At 36.0% G+C, this 22,357-nt stretch overlaps 1 protein-coding gene across 2 annotated transcripts in view; it reads right to left on the reverse strand.

Annotated features, from left to right (window-relative positions):
- The window catches only part of LPGAT1 (lysophosphatidylglycerol acyltransferase 1), an 86,876-nt gene that overhangs the window by 31,004 nt on the left and 33,515 nt on the right, over positions 1-22,357 (reverse strand). For both annotated transcript variants that reach the window (XM_064383484.1, XM_012459600.3), the window contains 4 exons: positions 16,975-17,093; positions 11,840-11,935; positions 7,775-8,048; positions 3,975-4,101 (listed from right to left, as the gene is read on the reverse strand). In XM_064383484.1, the coding sequence (XP_064239554.1) occupies positions 3,975-4,101; positions 7,775-8,048; positions 11,840-11,935; positions 16,975-17,093 (616 nt within the window). The remainder of the gene's footprint in view (positions 1-3,974; positions 4,102-7,774; positions 8,049-11,839; positions 11,936-16,974; positions 17,094-22,357) is intronic.

Below are 22,357 nucleotides of genomic sequence, written 5' to 3' on the forward strand. Positions count from 1 at the left end.
ATTTTACCAACTACACTATTTCTTTTAAAATGGAGAAATTAAAATACATGAAATAACTTAAGTGGGATCTAATAAATGCTGAGCAGGATGGGATAATTACTTTCTGACTGTCATATGTCATATTCCTCAAGATTACACTAAAAAACTAGCAACAGGCCAGGCTTGGTGTCTCAAGCATTTTGAAAGGCTGAGGCAGGCAGATCACTGGAGCTCAGGAGTTTGACACCAGCCTGGCCAACATGGTGAAACCCCATCTCTAGTAATAATACAAAAATTAGCCAGGCATAGTGGCAGGTACCTGTAATCCCAGATACTTGGGAGGGGGACGCAGGAGAACTGCTTGAACCAAGGAGGTAGAGGTTGCAGTAAGCCAAGATTGTGCCACTACACTCTAGCCTGGGCAACAGAATGAAACTGTGTCTCAAAATAAAAAAACAACAATAAAAAACAAAAACAAAAACACACAAAAAAACTAGCAATAGTACTAACTTGCCCAGCTATATACCATACTCACTAAGTGATCACTTCAATTAAATTCTCAAGAAAGAGGGCTGCTTTATTTATTTATCTTAAGTCTGCTAAGACAAAAACAAATCCTTTCTACATCACGGGAAACAAAATTGGCTGGCACCATATGGGTTAATAGTTCTAGAGTTCTGGAGAAATTATACTTAACTGCAGGAAAAAAAAAACCTTCATTAATAGTTTTTCAAATCTGCCTATAGGTGAAGATAAGCAAGCCAACACTAAACAAAACTACTGTTTTTTAGTGAACTTTATAGTTTCCAGAAAATCTTTTCTTATGTTTTGGGTACCCATTCCCCACTTTAAGCAGTTGATACTATCCAGTTTTTCTTGCCAACCTCCTCACATTAAAAGAGAAAGGGATCTAACCCCAATTATTTATATTATTCACATTTTTATATATAATGTGATTTCTAATGCTGCATTTAAAAACTTTTATTCTAATTGGAAACATCTTTTCGTTGTTTAAAATTTTAAAAATATAACCCAATGAATGAAGAGTCTGAATTAAAACCACTCTTTCTTTCCCTATGCCCCATGGTGTCCTGATGGCCAAGAACAATACATGAGAAGTCACTCTATGGTTGATAGAGACTATTCCTAGAAGCTGCTAAAGACATGGCCCACATCCTCTCTCACAAGCTTCTTGCAAAACCACGGTACTATCCTGACACCAAGACACCTCTGTTCTTTCTTGCCCTTTTCATTTGTTCTCCATTTCTGAACACAGGTCCTTCCTCTCCCTTAACATTGGTTAGACAATAATATCAGTTCCTGGGAAGAAACGTATTCTCCTCACCTGTCTCAAGGCTCCTAGGGCTTGTATGTATGTGTATATTCATAAATAATCAGGCATAATTTGCACTTTACTATCTTTGAGTATGATTATCATATGATTTAATCTGTACTAGTCTAACACATTGAATTTTCTTTATTAGAAGTATTTTTCCATATCAAACTGACCATTCCTCATCTTCTATCTGTTACGGGGTTTTCATCTCTAAGTCAGGGGCCCTTAATTTATTGAGGTCATATATAATTTTGAGAATAGAGTGAAAGCCATGAACTTTCTCTGTAGAAAAGTATACACATTCTCAAAATTTCATATATTCATTTAAAAAATTATCTGAGGCCTATCCATGAGCCCCAGCATAAGAACCTCTGTTTCAAGTGAGTTTTTTTTTTTTTTTGAGACAGAGTCTCATTCTGTCACCCACGATGGAGTACAATGACACAGTAACGGCTCACTGCAACCTCCACACCTCCCAGGTTCAAGCGATTCTCCTGCCTCAGCCTCCCAAGTAGCTGGGACTATGGGCGTGTGCCACCACACCCAGCTAATATTTGTATTTTCAGTAGAGATGGAGTTTCACTATGTTGGCCAGGCTGGTCTCGAACTCCTGACCTTGTGATCCGCCCACCTTGGACTCCCAAAGTGCTGGGATTATATGCGTGAGCCACCGCGCCCAGCCTCAAGTGAATTTAAGAGCCTGTTAAAGTAATCTTGCTATAACTGGGCCATTTCTTCCATTTCCATGATCCTTTATGATTCATTTTTTCCTGATTATCTATAAACTAAAATTTCCTCTAGTTATTGACTAAAAGAGAAAAGCAGGGTCACCTATACTAGACTGCCTATACAACAGAATGTTTTCTCCCTCATCTGTTCTTTTTTGGGTGTGATTTGCTAGGAAGATCTACATATATCCAATGCAAGTATAACAAGTGCACATACAGTCATACATCCAACAGCCATATTCCTAGCTTGGGCATTAACATTGTCCTTCATTTATAGATTACAACTTAAAAACTTACTGAAGGTTTGCTATGTTTCACATATGTGGAAATAAAACTGTTCCTAGAGCAATTTCTTCCAGGGCCTAGCACATTGCCTTATATATAGTAAGTCCTCAATAACTTAAGTAAAAGGGACAACCTGTGGAAAGGACTGAGAAAACAGACATGAAGAATTACACTCCTACCTTACTCAATGTAAGCCACACACCAGAATCAACTGAAATTTTATAGTCATCCCTCACACATCAAAAACCCCAACTATAACTATGTAATTTTAAATATCAGAATTTAAGTTTCATTCAAATTCTTCCAACTCTGTACTTATATTTGTATTAATAAAACTCTGATGGTTTACACATATAAAAATATGCTACCTATATACTATCAATGGATATATAATTTGAATTGTTTTCCTCTAGAATTGAGGGATTTTGTAGCAATTGTGATCTTGCTTAGGACCAATTCCTCATCTTTGTAAGGTAGTCGCCATGGGTTGAGGTCTTCCACATGGAAACACAGTAAGGCTAAAAGGCCTATAAAGTGATCAAAACCAAACAGGCCTTATCAGCCTGTGCTTCATATAAATACTTATCTTATTTATATAAATGCCTTTTAAAAAAACTACATTTAAAAAAAGCTAGCACAGATTTCAATAAATGTTTTTGCTACTGTTTATACAAATGACAGACATATTAAAATATTCAAAATTTAAAAGTGTAAGTCATAGCTAAATTACCAACTTAATCATTCAGAAAATCTTATGTGGATTAATGATTTAAAAACAAATTTAATTTCTGTTAGAGGTGTGTGAACCATAGCAACTCTTATCTTGAATAGGAGCTGGGTAAAATGAGGCTGAGACCTACTAGGCTGCATTCCCAGACAGTTAAGTTATTCTAAGTCACAGGATGAGACAGGAGACCAGCACAAAGTACAGGTCATAAAGATCTTGCTAATAATACAGGTTGCAGTAAAGAAGCCACTAAAACCCACCAAAACCAAGATGGCCACCAAGAGTGACCTTTGGTCATCCTCACTGCTATGCTCCCACCAGCGCCATCACAGTTTACAAATGCCATGGCAATGTCAGGAAGTTATCCTATATGGTCTAAAAAGGGAATGCATGAATAATCCACCCCTTATTTAGCATATCATCAAGAAATAACCATAAAAATGGGCAACCCCTGAGGGCTGCTCTGTCTATGGAGTGGCCATTCTTTTATTCCTTTACTTTCCTAATAAACTTGCTTCCACTTTATGGACTCACCCTGAATTCTTTCTTGCACAAGATCCAAGAACTTCTCGTGGGGTCTGGATCGGATCCCCTTTTCTGTAGCTTCTCTATTAATACATACCTTCTTAACCAAGTGAGTATATATTTATCCTTGATGTTTGCCCTTTCAGTTAATTTTACTGAAAAGTGTCAGGCAACCAAATAATCATAGTGCCTTTAGAATACAATTTTTAGAGGTCTCTATCACTGAGTGAAATAGCTACTTCAAATGATATTTTAATATTAAAAATGCAGCATAAAAATGAACTTGAGCCAACTATTTCTACTGGTAAAGATTAAAAACTAAATATTAAAACATTCCCACTGTCCTAAGATAGTATTGTTGAATATATTCTGAGTACTAATATAGAATTCTTACCTGTAATGTACATGTGTGACTGTTGGTTTCCTGTATCCAAGGATCCAGGTTTGTATATCTATAGGTTCAGCTTTGGGATAAGCTATCGTTGTATCTATTATCCACTGGAGGCCTTCTGATTTGCTGTCTGAGAACAAAGAAAAAAAGACTTAAAATTAAATCAACTTTTATATAATCTGCAGCAAATGACATAGTACTTGACCAGTGTAAGGTATGTCAATACACCTTTTGCTTTAAGAAAAATTCTAAGGATGAACTTTGGTGCTGTTGTTCTATAATGCTCTTCAGAAGAAACTAAGCATTGCCTAATATGTTATAAAGTGGATGAACCTCAAAACAAAGAACACCATTATCTACTGAACATGAACCATTCAAGTATCTGATACAATTATGCACTATGAAGGTCTAATTTATATTTAATACTCCTATAAAAAAAACTGACCTATGAAAAGGTCAGAAACTACATTCACATCATAAAAACAAAAACCAGACTTCAAAACAAAAAAAATCATTCAGTAAACATAATATAATATAATACAAACACCAAGATTTTTCATACTAGGACGGACATTAATAAATATTGGAACATGGGCACAAAATTAAGCATTCTTTATGGATACACTTTGTCTGTTGCTGCTCTTATTTAAAACAAAGCAGTCCAGGTGCAGTGGCTTATGCCTGTAATCCCACCACTTTGGGAGGCAGAGGTGGGCGGATTACCTGAGGTCAGGAATTCAAGACTGGCCCAGCTAACATGGTGAAACCCCATCTCTACTAAAAATACAAAAAATTAGCCAGATATGGTAGCGCATGCCTGTAGTCCCAGCTGTTTGGGAGGCTGAGGCAGGAAAATCGCTTGAACCCAGAAGGTGAAGGTTGCAGTGAGCCAAGATCGCGCCACTGCACTCAGGTCTGGGTGACAGAGAGAGGCTCTGTCTCAAAAAATAATAATAAATAAATGAATAAGTAAATAAAATAAAGTAAAATATCTCCCCTAATTTTAGCAAGAGTTATTTATACATAAAGCAATAAAGCTTCCTGTCCTTTGGAAGGTACAACTGGTGACTACTGTTGTAAAGAGGGGATGGTAAGTTCTGCTAAGTTTGATCCTTTGCACACTGTTTTTATCCCAGCATGGGGTACAAAGGTGAGAGAGAACTGAGAAGGGAATCCTCACAGAGGATACTGATGGCCAGAGTTTAGAGTATAATGGTCCATTATTTATTTGATGTATGTAAGAGATCCCTAAAAAAAGAAAACTCATTTTCAAGTGTAAGTCCAAATGTGCATAAGGAATCAATGACATACTACTTTTGTATGTCAAATAATTTGAAACCTGGCCTTAAATTCTGTAAAGATTTTAGAACAACATTGTGAAGGAGAAAAATATACTTGTAAAACAAGTAAAAAAATTAATTTTTAAATAACATATTGCTACATGAACAGGGTTTATGTAAAACAACACATTTTAACAAGCTACCAATGATATACCTGCTGTATGTTTGAAAATTTTTATAATGAAATGGTGAGAAAGAAACACCAAAATTCAGTTTAGTATCTATTAAATCATGTGATAACAAAAACACTAATCCTTTTAAAGTTAATCAGACAGAACTTAACTTTGGTATGTATGTATGGATCACATATTAAAACAAACATAAAGGCATAGTTTGTGTATACATGGAATAAAATGCTAGTGAATATGGACACAAAAGAAAATAAAATGCAAAATAACAAAATATAGAAAAGAAAATAATAGAATATAGGTAAAACTAGTTTTCAGATATACTTATGATTTTTTTCTAAACAGGAAGAATGAAAAATTTTAAGGTAGGATTAAAAAATAGATTGCTTTAGTTATAAACATAAACTAGTTCTCTCTAAAAGAACAAACCATTTTTTTTCATTATTATGCAATCAGTATAACAATTGCCCCTACCTTTGAGATCTAGAACACCACAGGGTATTGACTGGGTGAAACTATTTTAAAACAGAAGTCTTTATTAGTGCAACTAATCCTGTTTGGAAGGCATTTGCCTTCAAGCTTTGGCTTGGCTGCCATTGCCAATGTCTCTACAGTAGTGAAGCTATTCTGAACTTTCCTTTTCTATTAAAAGACTCTTTCAATTTGTCTTTTTAATAGATGATGAAAGATTAAAAGAGCTGACTGCCAAGCAGCTGCTTGGGAAAAACAAATAAAAGGAAAACTCAGTTAAATCTCACAGGCATTATTTCTATGTCTGGTCCTTATTGCCATTTAAAAACACACTATTTCTGAAGGCCAATCATTTCAATTCTCATCTAAAGAATATGAAAAGAAACAGCAAAACACTACAAAGGAAACAGGCCTAATGAATGCCTTTCAGCTTTTTAATTTATAACCGAACTTTCACGGTAGTATCTTAAACTTGTTCAAAACAGTCTTCACGCTATGGACATAAATATCTTCTGCAAAACTTGTAATTTACCAGGCTATCTCCAGGGTAGTTGCATCTTTGACTATGATTTGCTTTTTCCTGGTAAGAAGGTAATACATACACATTATTTTTAAAAACAGAAAATTCAGAAAAGCAAAATAAATAGAGCAAAATAATCCATAATGTTACAACTCAGAAAAGCAATCACTGCTAACATTTTGGTGTCTTTCCTTTCACGCATTTCCTACTGCCTTGTTGTTTACATATTTGAATTCAAATTGTTTTCACCAGAGTTGTATGTTTCCCCACCCTATTATCATTAGAGCATAAACATTTTTCCAAGCCAATACAAATACTCCATAAACATCATTTGTAACAGCTGTGTTGTATTCCATTGTATGGATATTTGATAATTACTAATCCATTATTGCTTCTGGCTAATTCCAGTTTTTTGGCTATTATCTGTAATAAACTTCTTTGCCTGCATTTCAGATTATTTCCTTTTGATAAATATTATTTGCAGTATAATAACAGAGTCATTTATTAACACTTAATGCTCTTAATACTGTCAAATTGCATTAAATTAGTTCTCTGTATTTAAAACAAACAAGGCTGGACATGGTGGCTTACACCTATACTCCCAGCACTGTGGGAGGCCGACGCAGGAGTATCACTTCAGGTTAGGGGTTTGACACTAGTCTGGTCAACATAGCAAGATCCCATCTCTACAAAAAAACTAAAAAATTAGCCGGGCATGGTGGCATGTGCCTATAACCCTAGCTACTCAGAAGGTTGAGGGGGGAAGATCACTTGAGCCCAGGAATTCAAGGCTACAGGGAGCTATGATCGTACCACTACACTCCAGCCTGGATAATACAGCAAGACTGCTTCCCAAGAAATCCCAGAACAAAACAAACAAACAAACAAACAAAAAACAGAAAACCAAAAAGCTTTCTCAATTTAATAAATGAAAATATGTATTATTTGATAAATGAAAAGATTAGTTTTTCAAACATGTCATTTCTATAGTTAAATCTTTTAACCTAGCAATTCCACTTCTAGGAATCTGTACTACAGAAATAGTTTCACCAATATGTAAAGATATTTATAAGAATATTTACTGCAGCCATGGGAATGGCTCCATACAAGTAGGACAGGAGAAAGACATCTTTGACTTTATGCATTTCTGTATTATTTGAGAAGATTATTATAAGCATGGACTACTTTTGTAAATAGAAACTTTTAAATTACAGTTTCATCTTCTCCTTGAGTATTATTTTTATTTAACAAAAATTACAAATACAAAAAAACAATGATCATCTTCTGTAACTCCAGAAAATCCTTTAATTCCAACAAGGTAAAAAATGCTAAAAACCATCATACCTAATTCTTTAGCATCTCCTCCTGCTGGACTTCCATTTTCCTGTTGTGCTACAAGGGCATTCAAAATAATTTTTGTTGCCCCAGACCTTGGCAGAGTAACATGTGTAAGAAATGGCAAGTTATTTTTCTTGGCAAATGCCTGACTTGTTTCTCGCCTCTTCCTGAGGAAGCCCCCTTCTGGAAACAAAACAATCCATTTTCGACCTCTGCTCCTGTAATTATTTTCTAAGTGCTTCTTTAGAAGCAGCAGCTGTTGGTCACGGTAAGATCTTCCCTAGAAAGTACACACACATATAATAAGTACAGGTATATCCAAAATTAAAATGCCATAAAATTAAATAGAAATTACAGCTTCTAAATTAAAATCCAATCATACAATAAAATAGTGACTCTCACCTCCCTTACTTCCCTTTTTGACCACAGTGGTAAAAAGAAGTTATTAGCACTTATATAAATAAATCATTCTTTCTGAAGGAAAAGGAAATTGTTCTGATTGCCCTTGAAAGTTCAGTCATTCATCAATTCATTGACTGCTTACTGAGTGCCTGATATATGCCATGCACTGTCCTAGGCACTAGACATAGAGGAGGAAATAAGATAACTTCATGGCGCTTACACTCTAGATTTGGAAGTTGGTAAATGTGGGATGCAAATTCAACTAGTAATATGTGTTAGGAAGAAAAGAGTAAACGGATAGAAAAGGTCAAGAGGGTCAGAGAAAGCTCCTATGAGGTGACATTTGAGCAGAGTTGATAACGTGAAGGAATAAGTCATGTGAAGATGCAAGGCAGAATATTTCAGGTGACAAGAATGAAAAGGACAAAGGTCATTTGGTGGGAACGAGTTTGGCATGTTCAAAGAACAGCACCAAGGCTAGAGGGGCTGAAGTGTGATAAACAACAAAGTCAGTGGTAAGAGATGAAACTGTAGAGTGAGGTGGAGACCAAATGAGAAGAGCCTTATGCATGGTAAGTCATTTTGGAAGGGACATCTTTGGATGGTTTTGCACAAGGAAGTGTTATAATCTTATTCATGTTTAAAATATCTGACCAGCCTGGGCAAATGGTGAAACCCCGTCTACAGAAAAAATACAAAAATTAGCCAGGTGCAGTGGCACATGTCAGTGGTTCCAGCTACTCAGGAGGCTGAGGTGGGAGGATCACCCTTGCCCACAAGTTCGAGGCTACAGTGAGCCCTGATGGCACCACTGCACTCCAGCCTGGGTGACAGTGTGAGACCCTGTCTCAAAAAAAAAGAAAATCTGCTGGCTGGCTCCTGTGACCAAAAGACTACAGGAGCTAAGTCAGAAGACTTGCAGTATGCCACACAAGGGAATTTGATGAGATTCAATCATACCCTATTGACGATAAGTAGTTACATTTGGGAAAAAATGTGAAAGTAAGGCTAAAAAGACATTCTAATGGACTGTATCTTAATTGAGAGGGAAAGAGAGAAAAGAAAATGATCTGAAGTCTAAAAAGAAGAATCCAGAAAAACTTGCAGGAAGGCCCAAAGCTTACAACTAAATATCAAAGATTGTTTCTTTCAGTGTGATCAGTTTGCCAATAATATTCCAGCCAATAAAACTACAGAAGCTCCTCAAAATAATTAGTATGCTTTCAGTCTTTACATTCCAAATGTATCCCAAATGGAAAACAAGTAAGACATTTTCTTAGTCAGTTTACTGAGGTGAATTGATTATGATTAAAATAGTTATTAAGTTCTCAAGATGATATGTAAAATATTTTTACTATTCTTGGAAAAGCTTGTCAAAATGGTCTAGTAGCAAAGTCTTAAGAGAATTTTTCTTTTAAACATTAATACTTTTTCCCTTTCTTCCCCTCATGTTATAATTTTTATTACTAATCTATCAGGGGAAAAAAATGTTGCTCTTTAGACATAAATTTGCAAACTTTCCAGATACTTTGAAATGTAATCTTTATGTAAACAAAACTTCACATAGTAATCACAAAAAAATATTTTGAAGTACCTAATTTTTGACTTTTATCTAAAAGTCCACTGATAATTTAGTATAATTTAGCCTTTCTTTTTTTTCTTTTTTTCTTTTTTTTTTGAGATGGAATCTCACTGTGTTGCCCAGGCTGGAGTGCAGTGACGCAATCTTGGCTCACTGCAATCTCCACCTCCCAGGCTCAAGTGATACTCCTGTCTCAGCTTCCCAAGTAGCTGGGACTACAGGTGTATGCCACCATGCCCTGCTAATTTTTGTATTTTTAGTAGAGATGGGGTTTCACCATGTTGGCCAGACTGGTCTCGAACTCCTGGCCTCAAGCGATCTGCCCATCTCGGCCTCCCAATGTGCTGAGATTACAGGCATGAGCCACCATGCCCAGCCTCTCTTCTTGATGCCTGAGGATCATGATTAGGGTCAACTGTTACACTATACTATAAATTCAACCATTTCCTAAGGGTGGAAATGAGGTAAGGTGCTGAACTAGCTTTTCCACTGGATCCCTGAGACTGCTAAGCTTTCTAATTGTTGGTTCTGCTGCCTTCTCTGAAATATTAGGCTAGGATCTTTGTTAGGTTGTCCTGATCAGTTTATTTTGTCTTGACCTTGTGTCCCATCCCCATTGCCACTTCTTGTGGTTCCAGGCTATGCTTATATTTGTTTCTCTGCTCAGAAGAATAAAGGGTGTTTCCAGAAAGAAATGATATAATGTCCAGTACATAAAACTATCTGGAGTCAAGTATATGTGTTCTGTGACACCTATTTTCATTGAACTTAGAAGTTTTTCTGCTCACTTCCAGTTTATTTCTGAATTTGTGGTTCTTGGAAAAGGCTTAATTAGATTCACCCCAGTTATTCATGAAGTAATCATTATGTGCGAAGCACCATACAATCCAGGTTGTTAAATATGTAAACACCAAATGAGTGTGGTATTATCATACACAAAAGCTCTTACATACCATATTTCAGTTATCCATTTTGGTGAAAATAAAGCCTGTAATACTAGTAACAAATCAAGAAAATAATGTAGTGCTGATAAAAGACTATGATTCTTCTTTCTACCCTAAACTATTTCTAATGCTTGGGACTTCTCAATTCACTTTCCTCCATCAAATTCATACGTATTCTTTAAAACTTGTGCCAAATATCATCTTCTTCTCTAAAGTTTTTCTGGATTCACATAAATCTGATATACTTACTTTTCCCACTATGAACTCCCAAAACATCTCCTATTATTATTATTACATTATTTATTTGTTAATTTATTTAATAATCTGCCTACTAGTAATTTAGATATCTTCTATATTATACAACAGTGCCTAGTAAATAAAAATAATAGTGATACAATAGTAGTAATCAAGATAAAAATGATGATGAAGGTAGCCGACGGTGTTTTGAGTACTTTATAGGTATTACTTCACTTAATCCCCACAACAACCATTGGGGGGGATACTACATATTATCCAAATTTGGAAAATGAAAAAACTTGAGTGTTTAAATAATTTGCCCAATTCACATAGCTAAGAACTGAATGGTGGGGAATGCTTAATCAACTAAATTATACCTTCTAAATGGGAGAAGAGATAGGAATATTTGCATTTTAAGCATTTTAATACTTATGCATGCTTAAATTTAGATTGAAAAAAGTGGTTAGAGAACAAAGATTCAGAGAAAGAGTTCCCTGAGGCGGGCACAGTGGCTCACACTTGTAATCCGAGCACTTTGGGAGGCCATGGCAGGTGGATCACTTGAGGCCAGGAGTTCGAGACCAGCCTAGCCAACGTGGTGAAACCCCATCTCTACTAAAAATACAAAAATTAGCTGGGCATAGTGGCATACCTATAGTCCCAGTTACTCCAGAGGCTGCGGCATGAGAATCACTTGAACCCAGGAAGTGGAGGTTACAGTGAGTCAAGATGGTGCTACTGCACTCTAGCCTGGGCAACAGAGCGACACTCTGTCTCAAAAAGAGCTCCCTGAGATCAGTTAGAACTAGCCCTACCTATTATAATTGATTTTGTTATACCTCTTTTTATAATAAAGAATCAAACTGACCAGGCTATCACTATGGGAAAAAAATGCTCATTACTTACCTGTCTTATAAAGAAGTCTCCATGAACTAGAGAAACAATTCCAAAGTTTGTGTACTTAAAAATATGATCCATCAACCACATCATTTGAGCGACAACCTAAAATATTTAAAAGCAAGAAATAATACTGGATAGAAGAAACCTGACTATAGTCTAGCCAAGTCTCCAAGCTTTAAGTATAATCATCCAAGCATACTTTTAATTAACCAAAATATCTTAAATCTAACTCTATTTCTACAAATAAAGCACAGTTAGTAACAGAGTCTACATGAAAAATTACAGGTCTTGATTCCAAGTCTTCAAATCCTAAGTCACAGGTACATAAATCACTGTATAAAAAATGAAACTGAATCAACTTCTTAAATTTGGACTTAATGATTTCAACTGTGTTCTACCCTAAACAAAGACTCTGGTAATTCTTATATAACTTGTAAAATTATTTTGAAACAATACAATAAAGTGGTTATCAAACAAGACTATACATGTAATGAATATTCACTTGTGACTTTTTAAAATCTGAGTGTAGCTTCATAGCTAAAACATAAAAAGTTAGTGTCTGAAATAAAACATTTAAAAATTAATATAATAGAATGATTTACATACTCTATTATGAAGAATATTTGTTAATTTATGCAAAGTCATGCTCTTTGCCAGGATAAAAATATTTGTAGTGTCTCAGTCCTTAAACCCAAAAATATTATCCACTGCTGATAAGATTTAATACCTATATCAAGAGCAGAAGACTTTCATGCAAATTTAAAAATTAAAAGTACAGGCCAGGCACAGTGGCTCACACTTGTAATCCCAACACTTTGGGAGGCCAAGGCAGGTGGATCATTTGAGGTCAGGAGTTTGAGACCAGCCTGGTCAACATGTGAAACCCCATCTCTACTAAAATGCAAAAATTAGTCGGTCATGGTGGTGCATGTCTGCAATCTCAGCTACTCAGTAGGTTGAGGCAGGAGAATTGTTCTTTCCTGCTGAGGAAATAGCATTTCTTGTTATAAGCCTTAACTAAAGTGAAAGCTATAAACTCAATCAAGAATGCAATGAGTTCTACTTTGGTTTCCCATGGGAACAATAGATGTAAACATCATCCCTAAGAACCAAATTATGTGAACTTGCACATATGGAAAAAACTAAAACACTGATATCCATGTGCTGCTTTTATAAAAGCATTGTAAAAGCCCACAGATGATATAATATTACAGCTTCTGCCTTAGTTTTCCAGCTACACAACTCCTACTCCATCAGCTTTACTATATTAAATCACTTTTTTAAAAAATGAAGATATGTGCCTAGTAAAGAAAGAACTGATTCCTCAAGCAACTAATACAGAGTAAGATAATCACCAGCATCCCATCTTGTTTTGCTTTGCAATGATGATTACAGTACTTTGTTTAAATAAACTGACATTTGGACTAAATAAAATTTGTTGAAAAGTGTCCCCCGAACAAAGAAAAAGCAGTGGATTCAACCTATAAAGCATTTTAGCTTTAGACACATTATGAAGTGTAGCTGTAATTTACTGACTTCTGGGTTTTAAATGCCAAATAAGTAGCTTTTATATTTAACCTTTCATTCATGGTGGATTTATCTCTTCAGTTAGAAGGGTCACTTAAAACACATAAATTCAGTAAAGATAGCCAAGCTACCTTCTGGATTTGTATGAATAGCTCTGTTCCAACTTATTTTAGGGGAAGTGTTATAAGTCAATAAATGTTTATAAAACATTTAATAAAGTTCTTTTGACAGAAATAAAAATGCTTAGCTTTATCATGGGCCAAGACAATTCATAGACACATTAAAAAGCTACTAACACTTTCAGAAAATACAATTAATCCTTTGTTTCATATTTTTCAAAAATAGGATCAGTAAACATAAGCTGCCTAAATCAACTCTGTCAATGTTTGATAGGTCTGTCACTCAGCGCTTTTCCATTATTTCTAAGAGACAAAATCAATCTATATCAATTATTCTTTATCTGGATGCACGGATTTTCTACATATCAAAACATCGTCTAGAGAGGTAAATAAATGACTGCACTCTCTTTGTCCTTTTGAAATTACAATAGGGTCAATGGTTTTCCATTGGGTGAGTATGGAAACTGCAGGATAATTTCGCTTGTCACAATGACTAAGGAGTGCTACTAGAATTTAGTATGTAGCAATTGGGTAAACAAAATATCTGGCAATGCCCAGGGACAGTTCTGAACAACAGTGTTTGTTGTCCTAATAAAATGCCAACAGTACTCCCACTGAGAAACTGATGGGGGCTTCAAGAAGTCTCTCGAATTCAAAAGCTATGTTACAATTACATTACTATCAAAGTAATATTTTTTAATGGGCCCACAACAGCCTTCCTTCTTTGAATGTATCCATAACATATAAAATAAATCAAGTAAACACTCCTATTAGTAAATACAAATTAATATTGCTCTGTAATTATTAGGCAGCAGGGAAAAATTATAATGCTTCCACTCCTATATTTCTCAGTTACTCCTTTATGAAAAAAGTTAAAAATCCTTCTAGCTTTCAAATTATTCAATATTATCAGAGTATTATTTAGAATGCTCAGTATTAACTAATCTGAAAATGGAAAATTACTTGGGACAGAAAAATGAACCTAGCAAACTAATTCAAATATTTTTATAAAGGCAAACAAATCAACCAAACTTTCTTTTGTCCACATGACTGGGGAATTTCAAATTACCTAATACTCTGGTTAATACAGTTATCATCCATGCCAAACTGGTGTTAGAATACAGTTAGACCTATTTATATTGACCATTTTAATCATCCTTTTAGATTCAAAAAATGCTTAAGGACATTGTAGGCCCTAAGGATAATCACTATAAATGTAATGATCCCATCTGTAAGAATAACAATGTTAACTAATTGAAGATTCTCTTTTATACAAAGACAAATCAACTAGTTGTGCAAAATTTTAACATTATGAACTTAGATGAGAGGCAAAAAATCTCATTATAAGTGCAAATATATCTATACAGTGATACTTTTTTAACAATTCAAGATCCATAATATAAGAAAGGACTTAATTTATTCCACATTTCAGCAAGATTATGCCACTGCTTTTCAGATACATAAGAAAAACAGATAGTACAATAATCAAACATATTTTTTTTCAATCTCCTCTCATTTTCTGACCCTACCCTAACCTAGTCAATCAAAATCTCTGGAACCTAAACACACCAGAGCTTGTTCTCACTTAAATGTTTTTGTCAAGATTGTTTCATTAACAAAGAAGTCCTTGCTTTACCACTCTACCTAACTAAATTCTACTCGTCCTTAAAGGACAAGTTTATGTTCTCTCTCCTTCATAAAGTTTTCTGTGTCCATCAGGTACACAGTGAACTTATCCTCCACTGAAGCCACCTCACTTTGCAATTAAGTATTGTTTATGGCTCATGCCTGTAATCCCAGCACTATGAGAGGCCGAGGTGAGCAGATCACCTGAGGTCAGGAGTTCGAGATAAGCAGCCTGGCCAACATGGCAAAACCCATCTCTACTAAAAATACAAAAATTATCCGGGCATGGTATCTATGTCCCTAGTCCCAGCTGCTTGGGAGGCTGAGGCATGAGAATTGCTTGAACCGGGGAGGCGGAGGTTGCAGCAAGCCAAGATTGCACCACTACACTCTAGCCTGGGCAACAGCGCAAGACTGTGTCAAAAAAAAAAAAAAAAAAAAAAAAGCATTGTTTCTGATACCCTTTTCCACCTGCCACTAAGGTATTGGCAACTTGATGAGAAGAATGGTATCTTATAGGATGGTGTTTATACATCTTATAGTCACTGATCATAATTATTAAGCCCTTAATGAACTTCCATCGATTTGATTATTTACTGTTAGGTCACACATTAACTCCATTAATTTATATACTTTATATTTATTTAGTTTTCTATGAACATCACCTCTTTAACTTCTAAGGTGACAATTCTCTTAAGCCTAAAAGCTGAATTTATTTTTTTAAATCCACTCGGTTGCCGGGCGCGGTGGCTCACGCCTGTAATCCCAGTACTTTGGGAGGACGAGGTGGGTGGATCACCTGAGGTCAGGAGTTCAAGACCAGCCTGGCCATCATGGTGAAACCCCATCTTTAAAAAAATAAATAAATAAATAAATAAATAAATCTACTCGGTTTATAAATATTTATTCCATCATAAGCATTCTCTCCACCTTTTGTTTTAGAGATGGGGTCTTGCTGTGTTTCCCAGGCTGGAGTGCAGTGGATCACAGGCATGATCCCACTACTGATCAACACAGGAGTTTTGGCCTGCTTCATTTCCAGCCTGAGCTGGTTCACCCTCCTTGGGCAAGCTAGTTGTTCCCTGTTCCCAGGAGGTCATCATATTTATGCTCAACTTAGTGCAGACACCTTATCACCATAGAGAACTACAGCCCAAACTCCTGGGCTCAAGCGATCCTCCTGCCTCAGCCTCCCAATTAGCTGAGATGACAAGAGGCACCACTTTGTAGGTCAAAGCTGCTTTTTGTGTTTGTAGTTTTCAAATTGGCAATTCACTTCTTCCCCTCCAGATAGCCCTCAACTTGAACTATATTAACCTGCTTTCATCCAGTTACTATTTTTAAAAAGTCTTATTGAAACATAATTCACATTGTCCCAGTTTTTTTAAAAAGTCTCTAAATCCCCCTTCTGGGTGACTTAGAATGATATATTTTTCCTTTTAATATTTTCTAAATTTTTGAAGTATACATATTAAAGTCTATGTCTATATTCCAAAGAATAGTAAGATATTTGAACAGATTCCTTTTTTTTTGAGACAGAGTCTTGTTCTGTTGCCAGGCTGGAATGCAGTGGCCCGATCTTGGCTCATTGCAACCTCCGCTCCCCCAGGTTCAAGTGATTCTCCTGCCTCAGCCTCCCGAGTAGCTGGGACTACAGGTGCATGCCACCATGAACAGCTAATTTTTGTATTTTTAGTAGAGACAGAGTTTCAACATGTTGGCCAGGATGGTCTCTATCTCTTGACCTTGTGATCTGCCTGCCTCAGCCTCCCAAAGTGCTGGGATTACAGGTGTGAGCCACCACGGCTGAATGAATTATTTTTTACCTTCCTCTCTGGATTTCTACCTACTGCCTTCAGAGTAGCTTACCAGTCCTTTGTCCTGGAGGCACATCATCAGTGTGCACACATCTCCTGTTGCCTGATGATTCACCAACATCACTGCTTCATCTTTTGAAACTGCTTTAATATCTTCTCCCCATTCCATCACTGTAAGAATAAAAAGTTTCAAAGCTGTCATTTTAAAGATTTTTATATTATCAGAAACCTTATATTAGAAAAAACTGATGTACATTAATGATGATACATCACCTAGCTAAAATGTCTGAAAGTTAAGAACTAAGTGTATTTCCTATACACTTAAATCAGAATGTTAATACAACTTTTATAGAGCCCCCAAATAGATATTAAAATATAAAATAGTCATACTTTTTTTTTTGAGATGGAGTCTAACTCTGTCACCCAGGCTGGAGTGTAGTGGTGCAATCTCGGCTCACTGTAACCTCTACCTCCTGGGTTCAAGCAATTCTCCTGCCTCAGCCTTCCAAGTAGCTGGGATTACAGGTGCACATCACCACGCCCAGCTAATTTTTGTATTTTTAGTAGAGACGGGGTTTTACCGTGTTGGTCAGGCTGGTCTTGAACTCCTGACCTCAAGTGATCCAACTGCCTCAGCCTCCCAAAGTGCTAGGATTACAAGCATGAGCCACCATGCCCAGCCATGGTCCTATCTTTGATCTAGAAGTTCTATTTCCTAGAATTTATCCTATAGAAACTTTTGTTCATATAAGCAAAGATATATGTATAAAGAATGTTTATCACAATTTAAACGTTCACCAATGAGGGTATGGACTAGAAAATTATGATGTAATAGGAGAGTATAAATCTACTAAAAGAATAGAGGAAATCTCTATTCACTAACTCAAAAAAGACATATTATGAACTAAACAAAGCAAATCACAAAACAGTAAATATAGCATGATCTCATCTTTTAAAGCAGGAATACAATTTATGTGTTGTTCAATGCACTGAAAAAAGTCTGGAAAAATAAATTTCAAACTGTTAATACTAACCGTTGATGAGAGGTGGCTCCCAACCCTCCAAATTCTACTTTAATAAGAAAATATTCAGACATAATACATACTTTCATTTCAAAGTAAGAAAACTAATAAAAATGTCAATTGATTTGAAGTTATCAAATGAAAAGTCACTGCACCAAAACCTATATGTATACTCTAAGGGAAACAGTGCTATTTCTATGTAGTTATGCCAAATTTCATTTATTTATTTTTAATTTTTTTTCAGACAGGATCTTGCTCTATTACCTTGGCTGGAGTGCAATGGTGCAATCATGGCTCACTGCAGCTTCAAGCTCTCTGGGCTCAGTGATCCTCCTACCTCAGCCTCCCAAGCAGCCAGGACTACAGGTATGTGTCACCATGCCCAGCTAATTTTTTTTTTTTTGAGACAAAATTTTGCTCTGGTTGCCCAAGCTGGAGTGCAATGGCACAATCTCAGCTCACCACAACCTCCAACTCCCGGGTTCAAGAGATTTTCCTGCCTTAGTCTCACCAGTAGCTGGAATCACAGGTGTGCACCACCACACCCGACTAATTTTGTATTTTTAGTAGAGACGGGGTTTCACCATGTTGCCCAGGCTAGTCTCAAACTCTTGATCTCAGGTGATCTTCCCTCTTTGGCTTCCCAAAGTGCTGGGATTACAGGTGTGCCCACGGCACCCAGCCATAATTTTTTTTTTGTAGAGACAGGGTTTTGCCATGTTGCCCAAGCTGGTCTCAAACTCCTGGGCTCAAGCAATCCACAAGCCTCAGCCTCTCAAGGTATTGAGATTACAGGCATGAGCCACCACACTGGGCCACCTCATTTTATAGTAAATTTACTTCAAGCATCAGTTTTCAAACATCAGAATTTCACAAAGAAGCTTCTAGCATATTTTGATATGAATTACCAAAGGCTGATTCTACGTTAGTATTCTCTTTTACCCTATCCTTATCTCACTCACTGCTGCAAGGAAAGAAGTCAAGCCACCTCTATGTAAAAGCTCTGGATGAAATAGGGATGGGGAGACCTATTTGGAAGTCAATTTTGCACTATATTTCAAAATTATTAAATTTAATTTTGCACAAACTTTTTTACCTAGCAATTCTACTTCTAGAAATTTACCCTACAGATATACTCATTTATGTGCAAAATGACATGTACACAAGGCTACTTATCACAGCTTTGATTATAAAGGCAAAGATGAAAACTAGAAAGGGAGATCAGCTCAAATTCATAGAAACAGTAGAATGGTGGTTGCTGGGGGAGGGGGAAATTGTTGTTTAATGAGTACAGTGTTTCAGTTTTACAAGATGGAAAAGTTTTAGATATTGGGTTCACAACAATGTGAATATACTTAACAAAACTGGCCTGTACACTTAAAAAATTAAGATGGTGTATTTTATGTTAGTGTATTTTACCACAATTAAAAATATTTTAAGGAACACCAGCTAAATAAATTATGATATATGTATGCAATGAAATATTATGTAAACATAGCACTTATGTACTAATATGGAATGATATACTTTAAGTAATAAAAGCAAAGTTTAGAATAGAGGAGAGATGCCACTAGTTGTGTTTTTAAAAAGGACAGAGAATATACTAACCAAATGAAAACTCCCCATATGCCCCTGTTGACAACCCTCTAATGGAGACACACAGACATACAAACACACACACACATATTTCATTAATTCATTCTTCATTCAATAAATCAGCATCAGGCACAGTTAGATGTTGTGGATATAAAATAAATAAGACATTTCAAGTATTTTTCTGAGGTGAACAGCAGTTAAAACTCAAGAAAAGTCTAGCTTGCTTCTATAAATAGTGGGCTATTAAGAGGTAATATGGAAAGTTTTCTGGCTCTCCATCTGTACTAATAGATGTTTCACAGCCAAACAGTCCTTTAATGCAATCTGTGCTACATGAATGGAAAAAACTAGACACCTAGGCCCATGCAGTGGGAAAGCAGATATGTCAATATAACTGCAAATAAAAATAAATTTTTTATATAAAATGTATCTTACCTGTTTGCTTTATATAAATCAGATAAATCTAGTAAGTATGACTGGTTTAAATATGAAAATATGAATTGAATTTGGATACCTCTGTAATGGGTTGAACAGTATACTCCAAAAATTCATGTCCACCCAGAATCTGTGAATCAAGATGAGGTCATACTGAATTAGGGCGGGCCCTAAACCTAAATTCAATATGATTGGAGTCCTTATAAGAGGAGGAAAATATGGTCAGAGACACATAGAGAGATCACCATGTGACAACAGAGGAAGAGACTGAAGTGACAAGCCAAGGGCCACCAAGGATGGTGGACAGCCACCAGAAGCTGAAGAGGCAAAGGAAGAGCCCCCCAAGAGTCTTTCGAGAGAGGAAGGCCCTGCTGACACCTCGATTTCAAGACTTCTAACTTCTAGAACTGAGAAACAATAAATATCTGCTGTAAGCCACCCAGTTTGTGTTAACTTGTTACAGCAGCCCTAAGGAATTAATATAATCCCTCCCTCAATTTTCCCCAACCTCTCTCTCCCCTTTCCATTCTATTTCCCCCAAAATTATAGTCTTTCTTTTCTTATCAAGTATAGAAAAAGAATTGCATTATACTTTTAATATTCAGAACATTATACATAATCTAACATTATATATTATAAATGGTTTTCAATGTTCACTTCTAAATACTTTCAGAAATCATACTTTAAAGTATAATTATTAAGAGTTAATCCACTACATGTTTTATCTCTCAACCAGAACTTAGCCAAAATTTATTTTCAGACTAAATGTTAATTTACGAAGACTCACATAGGATGTTAAATAAAAAAGTGAAGACGGTTGGGTGTGGTGGCTTACACCTGTAATCCCAGCACTTTGGGAGGCCGAGGCAGGCAGATCACATGTTGACCAGCCTGGCCAACATGGTGAAACCTCATCTCTATTAAAAATACAAATATTAGCAGGTATGGTGGCATACATCTGTAATCTCAGCTACATGGGAGGCTAAGGCAAAAGAATTACTTGAACCTAGGAAGCAAAGATTGCAGTGAGCCAAGATTGTGCCACTGCACTCCAGCCTGGGCAACAGAGCAAGACAATGTCTCAAAAAAAAAAAAAGAAAAGAAAAGAAAAGAAAAAAAGGGAAGGTACCTGGATCAACTTGTCTTTTCTTTTCTTTTTTTGAGTTAGGGTCTCACTATGTTGCCCAATCTGGTCTTGGACTCCTGGGCTCAAGTGCTCCTCCTGTCTCAGCCTCCCAAAGTGCTGGGATGATAGGCATGAGCCACCATACTCAGTTTGGATCAACTTTTTACCAAGAAATTATCCTGAGGTAGCAATAAGGTCATGTTGAATTTTATAATAATCCTAATTTTATTCAACAACAAATATTTCTAATATATATGGTATTCTTCTTTTAGACTATAATTTAAGGACTACTGTTAGAAAGTTAAATGACTAACAAAATCAAGATTAAAATGTTTGTAGCAAAAAGGCAATTTATTACACAGATGAAGTAGCTATGCTCCTCAGATCATGCCCTACTATCCCAGGACCCGTAAATACAGTAATAAAGCTAATATCCTAACCAAGGGATAGAAAAGAAGCTATGGATGCCTGCTAGTTCTTACACTGCACTTGATTAGAAGAACAAAAATATTCTAACACATTGTTCTATGAAATGAATTCTCAAAAAAGAATTGGGTCAGGTCCACTATTTCCAAAGGAAAAAAGGACAACTGAATAAAAACTGGAAAAAAATTTTCCAATTACAATACATTTTAAAATTCTTATTGAAAAACCAAAGCTAAAGGTTATCATCTACTACATACACATAACACATAACACACACACACACACACACACACACACACACACTCTCTACCATGTATATCAATACACTTTCCACAAAAGTTATAGATTAGAATTAATCTGGACAGCTCACATCTCAAAAAGAAAACAGAAACAACCCATCAAAAACTCCTTAAAGACAGTGACACTAAAGCCATTATACTGACCTATGAAACAGAATTAATGTAGAGAAAAAAGGCTTATTATGCCTGCAAGCCGATGCAACAAACTATTTTATCATTCTGTGCCTTCATTTGCTCACTTATAAAACAATAATAAAATTAATGCCATTTAAACATGTTGCAAAAATGAAAGAGATATAATTGATAGTATCATAGAGATCCTGGGTAATGGTAATGGGATTATATGATAGTAAAGTCACTTTGGGAATCACTAGTAACTAAAAGAGCCCTATGCCTACTGTGTCATATGAAAATCAGTCTAACAGTAAAAAGTAAAGAGCCAGCTGGGCACAGTGCCTCACACCTACAATTCCAGCACTCTGGGAGGCTAAGGCAGGAAGACCCCTTGAGGCCAGGAGCTCAAGACCAGTC

Source organism: Aotus nancymaae, unplaced genomic scaffold (assembly GCF_030222135.1).
Source record: "Aotus nancymaae isolate 86718 unplaced genomic scaffold, 86718_ANA_hifiasm-v0.15.2.pri h1tg000032l_0, whole genome shotgun sequence".
NCBI lineage: Eukaryota > Metazoa > Chordata > Mammalia > Primates > Aotidae > Aotus > Aotus nancymaae.